This window comes from Leptinotarsa decemlineata, unplaced genomic scaffold (assembly GCF_025532065.1).
Source record: "Leptinotarsa decemlineata unplaced genomic scaffold, Ldec_3_MD MMD2_tig00026328_RagTag_RagTag, whole genome shotgun sequence".
Lineage (NCBI taxonomy): Eukaryota > Metazoa > Arthropoda > Insecta > Coleoptera > Chrysomelidae > Leptinotarsa > Leptinotarsa decemlineata.
Genome location: NW_027412688.1, coordinates 32254709 through 32267109, shown reverse-complemented (window position 1 = coordinate 32267109; position 12401 = coordinate 32254709). Strand labels below are relative to the sequence as shown.

At 32.2% G+C, this 12401-nt stretch overlaps 1 protein-coding gene across 3 annotated transcripts; it reads right to left on the bottom strand.

Moving 5' to 3' along the window:
- Positions 1-4127: 4127 nt before the first annotated feature.
- LOC111503803 (serine/arginine-rich splicing factor 7) lies at positions 4128-11017 on the bottom strand. 3 transcript variants are annotated; one of them, XM_023158225.2, is made up of 5 exons: positions 10809-11013; positions 10547-10663; positions 8111-8326; positions 6874-7059; positions 4128-5571 (listed from the first exon to the last, which is right to left on the bottom strand). In XM_023158225.2, exons 2-5 carry the CDS (start codon positions 10660-10662, stop codon positions 5436-5438), a joined length of 654 nt encoding a protein of 217 aa, XP_023013993.1. In that variant the 5' UTR covers position 10663; positions 10809-11013; the 3' UTR covers positions 4128-5435. The 3 variants fall into 3 exon arrangements, with proteins under 3 accessions (XP_023013993.1, XP_023013984.1, XP_023014001.1); XM_023158216.2 differs by having other exon boundaries at positions 10547-10670; positions 10809-11011; XM_023158233.2 differs by lacking the exon at positions 4128-5571 and adding an exon at positions 5653-5734 and having other exon boundaries at positions 10547-10670; positions 10809-11017.
- Between the last annotated feature and the right edge of the window lie 1384 nt (positions 11018-12401).

Here is a 12401-nt window from a genome sequence, read left to right as displayed (position 1 = left end):
AAGAAGTATCTGGTGCTTGTCAGGGACTTTTTTATGGATATTGTTGATCAGGAAATATAAGTAAGTATTCTTTTATTTTTGTTAATTCATGACTAGAGTTCATTATATCACTATTGATAAATAACAGTCGCATTTTTCTGAATGTTTATAAGGGGACTAGGATTGATGCTGGCATTTAGGGGAAGTTCGGGGTGTATAATGAGTGGGTGCATCGAAAGATTCACTGCTGAATTTAGAAATTTGATCATTCGATCATTTCATTATAAGTTACTGTGTAAAATATATGAATATATAATCGAACATGAATACTCGTTTTGTCATCCTACAAAAAAAAAATTGCATGCAAAAATTCATTTCAATGAATTTGCCTTAACATCGTTGCTCAGTATGTAACTAATAGAAAACCTTGAGGCATAATGATGTCGCTCAAAGTTCCAAAATGGTATGATGATACTATGATGAATTGAATAATCAAAAACACCTCTTCATCAATGATTTTTTTCGACGTTTGTACGCAGCGCCTAGTCGTCCTTTTATATTTCCCATGATCACAGAAGCACCAATAAGTAGGTATTTAACGAAACGTAATTCAAACTTGATGAAGTACGAACGCAAACAAGATAGCGAACGAATTGGAACCCACAAGCGTTTTCTGGCGATCATGTATTCAAAACGTATTCGTCTGTAATTCAAATACATCCATTTTGGCGTTGAAACGATGACGTTACATCAACTATGATTTGAAACGTATTCATCACGATTCAAAACTAGCGTGAGGTTGGTTTTGAAACGGAATTTGACATTACGTTACGTCAGTTGTCAGTTTCTGCTTTATTTTGATCGTTTGTTTATGAAGTGCTGAAAACTTTTCATCAAATACGTTGTAATGATGTACAAAATAAAGCTGAAAAATCATTACCTGCACAAATCCAATTATAATAATTGATCAAAAAGTTTGTTTTCATCATTGAATTTGACATGCCACAAATTGAATCATTTAATTCTGGCGAATCTTATTAATGACGTAACTACGAATCGTTTTTGAATACACGCTCGAATACAATTAAACACCAGAAAACACCTCATATTAGAAAACAATCCGCACGCTCTTTGACCGCCTGCATTTGCTATCGAGGAAGAGATTCCCGGGTGATCAGATGGCGCCACGAACTGGTTGCCGTAAATCCATTTTCTATTTTACTTCTCGAAGGTTTGATTTGAAAATGTACCTAGTTTTAAAAACCTATATTCACTGGAGGGCAACTTTCATTTTCCATGATTTCAAAACAACTCGGTATACATCTTTTGCTGAAAAAATCCTCACTTGTTTACTTTTTGTAGTTAATGTTCAACATATGTGACTTTCTGAAACTTCAACTAGCGTTTCCTAATATGACTGATAACCAGTCCGTGCAAAGATTATTGTTAAATCATCTGAAAATGGAACTTTTAACGGGTGATGATCAACTGTATTGCCAAGCATGCGCCAAACTAATAATATTAATATATTTCAGAGAATGCTCTATAGGTATTTCATAAAGAAAACATCAAACATAAAATGAAACAACGTCACACAACTTCTACATAAAGGTTTATAACTTATCTAGATATTCCTGAAGTGAATAAGGTTCTAACATGATCAAAAGCTCTTTGACACCTGTTTGGAATTTTTTCAGTCTAACATTTCAAGTATTTGTGTAATTTATTAAAAAACCATATAGACGCAGAGGATGGATGCTTCTCTGGGACACTGTCAATTTGTGAATCGGAAAAGATATATTCATATTGCGCTTATGGTCTAGCTTCCAAAAATCTACTCTTATTTTTACTACACTCTCATAGATATAAATCGCATATACTGTCAAGATATTATCTGCCGTGAAGATTCCCCGGCATGACTGACGAAAGTTCAGTTTTAAAGTAAATGCGCCGCACGGAAGCAATAGCCAAGAGAACCTAGAGAGAGAGAGAGAGAGAGAACTCTCATAATTCTTTTTTGAATAAGAAATATATCAGAGGTATTACTCCTGCTTCCCCAGAATATTATACCAAATTCAAGTAAAGATTCAAAATTCGCAGAATATATAATTTTTAGTGATTTTTCATTGAGGTAGGAGCCAATAACTCTAATACAACATATTTGATTCAATTTTTTTCCCAGATTTGAAATATGCTTATACCAATGCAAGTATTCGTTAACATATATACCAAGAAAATTTGTTGAGTTCTGAACTGCAAGTTCATTGTTTGACAGATTAATTGTACTTGGTGTTTCAATTCTTTGCTGTGCCATTCTTAATAAAATAACATTTGTTTTCTCAACATTCAGAATCAAATTGTTCTTTGAGAACCAGTGGTTTGCTCTGTCTAACAGCTTACCCGACTCTATAATTAAGTTTGAATAGTTGTAATCTGACACTAACAGATTTGTATCGTCAGCATAATTGGTGATTTGAAAGGTTTTACTGTCATTAATTAGGGTTTCTAAAATATCGTTCTTGAAAATAATAAAAAGCATGGGACCAGTTACACTTCCCTGTGGGATGCCCACAGTATTTTCTCGTGCCTCTGATTTGAATATTTTCCCTTGTTTTATGATTTCAGTTTTTTGCAGATGGTTTGACAAATATGATTCAAACCACTTCCAGATATTTCCTCTAATTCCATAGTTTTGCCAATAAATATTTATGATTTAAGCACTTTTGATAGGTTCAAGAAAAACCTAGGACTATTTCATTATTTTCAAATGGCTGAATAATTTTCTCAGTGAACTGAATTATTGCAGTTTCTACTTATCTTTTTTTTATATACCCATGTTGAGAAGAACTTAACAGGTTGCACAATTTCATGACATTTCATCACACATGGCCACCTCAAAAATTTTTGAGAAAGATTGTAAAACGCTTATCGGTCGAAAATTCTCAAATAACTCACAATCTCCTTTCTTATAGATGGGTGTTATCAAAGCAACTTTCAGGAAAGATTCCATGTTTAAAAGAGTTATTAATTATATGGCAAATAATATTAGCAACATTATCAATACATAATTTCACTAAACTAACTGACTACTATAAGAAAACAAGTATACTGAGGCACCAGTCAATCTAATAATAATAACACTGATGATCTTCAAACATGTCTCAAGCACCATACTTTCAAGAAAGCATATGTCTCAGATAACATGATATTAGCCGGGGAAGTAGTTCTTTTTCGACAGACATTCACCAGAGCCTACTGTGTAGGTAGTTGGGAGAAATTAATATTTCGTTGGTCAATTAAATTCCACCGTGAAGTGCACACACTGTGGACACTTATCAGTAACCTTCGATCTTTTCTGGGATTTGTCTCTCCGAATATCACAAAGAACTAGCCAATTGGATTTCTTCACAAGAGAAAAAAACTCTGGATGGAGATAAAAAACCAACATGTTCGAGGTGCAAGGGAAAATGCACAAAGCCCCTATCAATCCATAAGTTCCACGTATTTTAGTAGTTAATTTAAAAAAATTCTCTCCAACGGAAAGATTCAGAGGCAAATTGAATGTTGTCATTGTCTTTTTTTTGGAAGGATTAGATATGAGCAATTATGCAGCAGACAATATGGCTCCTTGTAGTTATAATCTTTATGCAGTTTCGAATCACAGTGGGACTACTTACAACGGGCATTACACAGCATATTACACTCTTACAGTGGCATGAATACAACGATGCACACGTGTCCCCAATTTCACCAAAATCGTGTGAGTGGGGAGGCTATGTCCTCTTTTATAAACAGAAGGGAACAAAGCAGCACTTGAGGGATTTTCCCTTTTTATTTTTTCATAAACTAAATTCTGTAAATTGATTGGAGAAATTGTAAAATTGAATATATATTCAACACTAAAAAAAAATTATATTTTCTTATACGTATGTATATCTCCTCGATAGTTTTCAGTTTTGATTTCTACATGCTGGTGTTGAAAAGTCATACTTAACCTGGTGTCCCAACAGGTGCCTTTTTTGTCTAGGAGTAAAGCGATAATTTTTCTTATTGAATAAAAAATGTTCAGTTTTTTCATTCCTTTTCTAGCATGTGATAAGTCAGTTGGATAAAATTACATTAGGAATTTAACAAAATAAATATACAAATAGTCATTCAAAGTATATTTGGTCTCATAACTCAGTGAATGATAAAGTAGGTGTACATAAAGTCATAGACTAAAATTGTGTTTCCAAGGAATACTTTCAACTCTTATCAATTTTTGAATATGTAAACTTTGTACTCACTTATCTAACAAATCGACTGCATTTTTGTAGTACCTTTTTTCTTACCTACAAACTGCAAAGTAGCAGAACCATAGAAACATATAAAAACATTGAATTTACAAAAAAGTTTAGTTGTTGTGAAATATGAGCAACTCTGATTCCAGAAGGGAATCCAAAACAAGCACATTTTCCAATTACCAGAACTGAAATACTTTTCTCGGCGCGCTTTTAACCAACTTGACGACCTCAGGAGATCGACAACTTGGTTCGCGAAACGCGCATTGAGAAAAGTATTGCGTTTCTGGTGATTGGGAAAACTGCTTGTTTGATGAAAAGAAGTTTTTGGAAAAAAACATGGGTTTTATTGACTTTTTGAGAATTATTACTTTTCACACATTGAAAAAATAAAAATTATAAAGGAAAATTTTATAAGGGTGTTCTATTTCACTCTAATATGTGAATTTAATAAATGCCTTTCAAAGAGCAAATGTACTACTTGATAGTAACCAATTATGTCTATCAAAGTATTCTCCATTCTCTTCTAAAAGTTTGTAATCTCATTCAATTTTTTTTTTCGACAGATGTCAAAAGAAAACATAAATCATGTCAAAGTTAATGAATAACTTTTAGAAAATTAATTCCTGTGTACCTGTTTTCGAAAAAGATATTCAGGAACATTTTTTAATACATACATTATTCAAAAGCCAACTTACAACATATTTTATAATTCAAATTCCCTACAACCATTGAAGAAATTTAAGAATAAGATTATGCATTTCTAGAAATGTAGCTGGGATTTATTATTTTCATGGTGAAAGGTGATTTTATCTCTGAAACCCTACGACGAGTACTCTTTACAGTTTTTCATTTTTGCAGAGTTCCACACTTTGCAAATTCCCAAGAAAGTCAATAACAGTTTGATTTCTTTCCTTTAACTCTTACCACAATTTTCTTTGTTTGACGTGTTGCTTTTCTTCAAACTATAACAAAATCCAGATCATTCATCCTTTGTGTGTATTAAATTCAAATTTATCAGGAAAGGTATTTCACTAAAAAAAAAGGCACTGAAATGGCATTTAACGCCAAAAGTATCCGTTAGTAAACACCCTATAAACAATATACAAAACTACCTGAACACCTTAGAACAAATGTATTTTATCGAATATTTGGGAACATTCATCATTTAGAAAATCAATAGCGGCGTCTACTACTACCACCGCCGCTGCGCCTTGGTCTGTTTTCATCGTAACGACTGCTCCTCCCTGATCGGTGAGACCTCCTGCCTTCTCTGTCGTCTCGCTCTCTGTAGCTTCGGGTACGACCGTAACTAAAAATTAGCACCAACAATCAACCAACCATTGAACCAACTGACATATTTTCCAATTTAAGCTATTATTGTCCACGCCAAGTCTTATGGGGATCAACCACCGCCATCATACATATCCATACAATATTCTTTTACCAAACCATTTAAATAAACAACCATGTGCCTGACAAATCACAAAACAAAAATTAGATCAGCAGAACAAACTTGTGAAGCACTGCAGTAAATTACAACATCTAAAAAGAAACTGGTCGTGGCAAAAAATTAATTGTCAATGAAAAGCCAGATGGAATGAATGCCTGCAAGCAAAATGCTTTCCAGTGAACATAATTCAGACCTTCATTGTCGAAAATCAAAGCAATAATATTCATTTGTTTTTGAGCTAGGCTTGCAAGTATTCACCGTATTAAGACAGAAAGTTTTGCTGTTCAAATGCTAATAATGGTCATTTCTAAATTATTGATACAGAAATACAGAAAAAATTATTAAATGTGCGAAGTGGCACAGTGGTATCGTACAAAAAAAAAACTTCAACACCCATTCAAGTGACAGAATATACTTTTGTTTTTAATTGGCTAATATTGTAAGGTGTCTATTATTAAGTTCAAATTGAGATTTATTTAAGAAAGCATAGAAACATAGTTTTATAATATATAAGTTAAAATTGAAGTTAAAAATATAGGTACCACTTCTGAATATGGCGATCAAGACTTTAGTTTCATGACATCATATTTTCATCACAGCAAATCATCAGAATTGTTCAATGAACGCCAAGAATACCTGCCTTAGAAGTACACGAACAGTTAATACAATTAAGAACAATATAAATAGAGCATCCAATATGGAAATAGTAGTTAATGCGTTGAATACAACAGAAACAAGAATCAGAGCACCAGCTTGGGTATTGCGACCATTACCACATGGCCTGTGAAACCTGGAAAATAGCCGGCATACGAATGATAGAATTCTTAAGTTGGAACTAGAGTTATTAAATAATGTCATCAAATTTTATCGAGCGTATAACTTTTTAATTTATTAAAATCCCACTACTAGACACAACAGACTGTTCCGGGACTTTTGATCTACACCTCAGTCTAAAGTCGAGGTCGACCAATTCATAAGTAAATAAATAAAATATCAGTTACACCAATCACGACAATTTACTGGGAATTTTTTCCCTATCCTTGTTGATGTCAATGATTCGTTTATGTCTCATATTATGCATTCAACATTCAGCAAAACTTTCTGAATTTCCCACAGCACAAACAAAAACACATAAATCTTAAATATAAACAAATAACGTACCGGTCTGTTTCTCTGTCTCCCCTCTCTCTCTTTTCGCTGCGCCCGTTTACTTCCGGACAGTCTCTATAAAAGTGTCCGCTATATCCGCATTGGTAACAACGCATGTTGGTATTATAAAAACGCCTGCCGGAACCCCTGGTTCGGGGTCTGGCATAACTGACGCGGATTCTACATCCGGAAACCTCCCTGAAATGGAACACAAATCTAGTTTTGCTGCATATCTAAGACACTATTATTTGTAATTGAATCGGAATATGCAGAAAAAGCACGTCACTTTTGACTAATCGCATATTTTTACGAGTTCAAATTGACTCCTTGTATGCAGAATCTCCAAGGCTTTCGATAAAGTGTACCATTCTCTCATCATTCACAAGCTAGAAATGGAAAATTTTTCCGATTGATTATTACCCTGATTGAAACTAACTGATTTGTTGATTACATACATTTTTTTGGTATCACAGTTTGTGACATTAATTCAATGAAATTTTGATACGAAAAACAAACATCGAGACAGGCAGCCGACAGAATTTCTATTTCGATGCTGATTATTGTTCTTCAAGGTTGATAGACACCTTTTTCTTCAAATATAAAAATTTGGATTTGCTCTGACAACCCTAAAATAACCTTTCCCAAAAATCATAGTATAAATAAATAAATAAAAAAGAGAACATTGAGAAAATACTTCATTTTAGAAAATAATATTCTACATCAAAAGGATGAACCTGTACAAGTGTAAAGAACAATTATTCTTCTACAGATATTGAATATGTAATGAAATTATTTTCCAAAGATACAAATGAGAATTATACATGCGCAAGTCACAATTTTGAATTTAAATTGCAATATGAATTTAATGTTGAATATCTATAGTTATTTGACTATCACACACAGTTCATTATCATAAAATTTTAATTTCTCCTTTGTATGCTAATTTCACCTTTATGAATAGTGAACATTTTCACGATAGGTAATATTCCAAGTATTTCAGAACTGTTGAATACTTGTACAATCATTATGGTTTGTGCCATAAAAAATTGAAAAATATTTGTTTGAAAGACTTTATGAAGTATGTTGAATCTGATATTCTGACTCAATTACATAAACAAATGAATCTGTCAATCTATAATTTCATATTATATAGATTCATTTGAAATTCTGACCTTATTCAATTATTACTAAATATTGTTGAAACTGTGGAGCAACATTACAACAGAAGTGATGTTTCTTTCCAACTTACATTCCATCGCATGCTTTCAAAGCAGTTGCAGCATGTTTTTTATCCTTGAACACTGCGAATCCAAAACAGGGAGTGCTATTGGTCATCCAGACCTCTTTCAATGGTCCATATTGTGAAAAAACTTTTTCTAAATCAGATCTCCTGATTTCATCACCTATATCGGCAATATGTAATCTGTAACCATCAATTTCACTGCTGCCGCTTCTTGAACGAGATCTAACAAAATCAAAATGATTATTCACAGAAAAAAAAAAGAATACAAAACTTATGAAATGGTAATAAAAATTGTACTGGGCAATGTATGTCGTATGCACTTTAATTGAACAGGTAAAATTCATTAAATGGTTTGTTCCCTTAGATAAGGCCTGAATTAGGTGATGACTACATCTTTGCTTTTTATAATTCTGATTATAACGTAGACTCTGATTCTAAAATTCATCAAAGAATTCAATTACACTGCGAATAGTACTGCTTCGAAGATTCTTCAGAGTTTCCACTCTGAAGAAATGGTGAAAAATGAGAAAATTTTCCATGTATATGTGCACAAATGCATTATGCATATGAAGAGATGTACTTATACAAGTACGAAAGTATGTAAATAAATCATTTTCTTAAAATAAATTAAAACATAAATAAAATTTTGAAAATTAATAAGCAGTCAATTTTTTTCTACTCATTTGTAAACCACAAACATTTAGATTTTTATATCGAGTTTTCTGATTTGAACGGATTAAATCATTGAGAAAAGCATAGTTTTTCACTCAGAAACTGGGCAGTTTCAGATCAAATCAACACAATACACCTTAATATTGACCTTCATCACCCCAGATTTTGATAAACCTATTTAGTAATAGAAATTATAAATCTAAGTAAAGCTCCAATATGTTGTATATTTGTTTAGTATAAAAAAAATGTTAAAAGTTGTATTTTTTTTTCATTTCAGTGGTGCATATTATATGAAAGCATTAAAAATTGAAAAAATAATGACACCTGTCCCAAGGCTCTAGCTCAAATAGAAAACGATCAATTGCAATTGTGTATATGTATATTATTTTTTTTCAAGTTTCAATTCTGATTTATATTTTTTTTTTGGTGCACTGTTCGTACTTAGTTATGCTACAGTTAGTTTTTGAATTATTGTTGTTTCCCCTGCTATAACCATTGTATGTTACTTGGGAAAATAAATCATTATTATTATTATTAATAAATGCTCACAGAGCAACTTTAGGTGTTTTTTGGAAATTCCAAATACCTATTACTAAAAAATTATTTGAAAAAAAAATCAAATTTATATATTTCTTTGTCTATATAAAATATACATATGTGCAAAGCTTCATCAGAATCTGAGATATTACGATTTAATAGGTGAGTTGATTTGACACGTAATGACTCAACTGTCAAAACAAGGTTTAGCAAGAAATATGCCACCCCCTTTTGCTAATACAACATGAGTTTTTTAGCTGGCACCAGAATACTCATTTTTCATAGAACATAAATAAATTACTAGTGGTAAAAATAATTTTTATGTAAAATTAAAACTGAACCTTGATCGGACCCTGTTACTGAAGTAGGTGAACAATTAACCGTCACCTAAATTCAAATAAACCTTACAGGCCACAAAAACTACAGAGTGTTCAGAATGAAATTTTTCTTATTGATGAGTAAAATCCACATTTTATAAATGAGACCCTATTTACAAGGTTGAATTCCTATTTAACAATGTTTCAAGTCAAGAGCAACTCAAACAAAACTTATATCAATAGCAAAAAAGGCTAATCATACACATAGTATCCCAATTGAAAATTTTCCAGATATATAACCAACAAATTTACTTGTCAGGTTGAAGCATTAAAATTTTGTAATACTTTTGCAAATTGAGTTTCTTTCATCTCGGATGGAAATATTATTGATTCAGGGACTGTAAGACTGCTCTAACATCGTACTCGACAGTCAATGTATTAAAGAACACTAATGTGCATCATTAACCCTAATGACGAGGGCAGTTACCCTTCTTTAATAAAAATGAGGGACAACCATCAATCCATATGACTATCTAGGGTTTCCATCAACCAAAGTAACCATTTCATTATCCAAGTCTTGAACCCATTTTTCTGAACCAATCCAATCAACCACAATATTATTCAGAATTCTGCATGAGATACCACTACAAATTCATTTGTCCTGCTTTGGCAGTCCCATAAAGCTAATTTTAACACGTGTGCAATTGAAAATGATAATCGTTACAAGAGCAACATGGATTCTGGCGAACGTGAAAACTGATGACATCTGAAATATTTAAGAACTACAGATGGAGATGGTTGGGTAAAGTAAAGCTTTAATACCAACCTCTTTGAAATACTCATAGCTTTCAAATTAGATTCCAATCCTAAAATGATGTCAATACCCCAATCCATAACACCCCGATTACCAATTTACCTTGAAGCGCTAGACCTGCTGCGACTCCTGCTTTTTCTGCTGGTGCTGCTATTTGAACTTTTACTCCTGCTTCTTTTAGTTCCCGAAGCAGGAGAGTCTCGATCATTATCCCTCATTCTGAAAACTATAATCAGTCTGAAAACACGTAACAAAAAATCGATGACGGCGAGAATTCAAATATGTACGATAAGAAATTATACTACCTCAATATAGATAATTCACTATCAGAAAAAAAAACAAGATAAGAATGCCATCAACTCACCTACAATATATTTCAAGTCAAAACCTATATATGTATATTGGAATACTGAGAGATTGATAACTCTTGTGAAAATTAACACAGTAGTAGTTGGGAAATAATTTAATCGACAAGAAAACTATTTCACTACTTGACAACGCGTTGTACAAATTACAGCAACATCCGCCCAGAAACTTGCTGATTAAATTATGTATGACAAGTGACAACAAGACAACTGGCTTGATCAAAGAGTAGACCAATTAGCTTGATACTGTGGCTTGATATTGATCACAGAATACGTTACAGAAGAGACAGTCTGCATAGAACAGAAAAATTTAGTCGAGTTGTTAGTGGACGCCACAGAGTTCTGTGGTTGACGCATTTGAATTCGTTCCGTGGTTGGATTTTGACAGGTCCAGTGCAGTATATCAATGACAGGGCACAACATATTGGAATTATATAAGAAATATTCTTCTAGTCTGTGCGGATCATATATATGAACTTTGAGTCAATGCAACATAATTACTAACAGGAAACTCAAATAATTCTATGATAATTGTACCATGAACTAACTAAAACTGCACCAAACTACTATTTTCTATTCAGAACCCAATATATTCAATATTTTTGTTTGTTAGAAATTGAATTCATACTTTCACTTCATCAACTTTTTTCATTTTATTACTCTAGGACTCCCACTCACTTTCGGCATTCAATATTATATTCCCTCAAGACATAAACATCTATACTAATAACCTTGATACACCAGAAGTTGAACAAACATATGTTTAAAAATGAAAAATTTATTATATATTTTTTGATACATTTATTGGACATGTTCAATTTTCTTCAACTTTTAAAGGGTTTACGAAAATGACCAGGAAATTAAATTTCATTGAAAATATTCAGGGACATATTGATGTTTTTTTATTGGAATCATTCAGAAAAGTATGCATAGATTCTTCAGACAATGATTATGTGAATAGTTCAAATATGGTACATTAAGAGAATTCCGATTCGATACGTTGAAATGTCTATATTGATCTTTGTCACTATATATTCCCGTTTCGAGAATCTACTCTTTTCCTGGGTACTAAAGACAGAATTGAAAACTCATTCATAGTACTATTCTTGTGCTAGGAATCGAACATTAAAAATTGAGAGATGTCGTTCCTAGGGAGGTGACAACTTGTTAACGAAATTAACGAAACATATTTGTCAATTAAAATTTTATTGTAAAACGACGATAAAAATAAAAACAACAATAAAAATTAATTGGCGTTAATTATTTTTATCGTTGTTTTACGAAACATATTTTGAAATATTTTTTCCAAATATCGATCTACTATTCTTATTTTCATTTCAAGATGATCTCCTACCACATAGTAAAGGCTACATCCATCTACTATTGTTATTCTTTTTCATATACTTGAATTGCGCATGAGAAATATGATGTTAAGAGTTTTATTGTTGAAGTTCTTTTCTTGTATTCGAAATCATTAATTAATAATAAAATGAATTGGTAATTATGCAATAAAAGCTTTGAGATTGCCATCTTCACTTGTGTTTCAAAAACAAATTGATTTAACCTGGAATATATGTTTCAAATTTGAACTC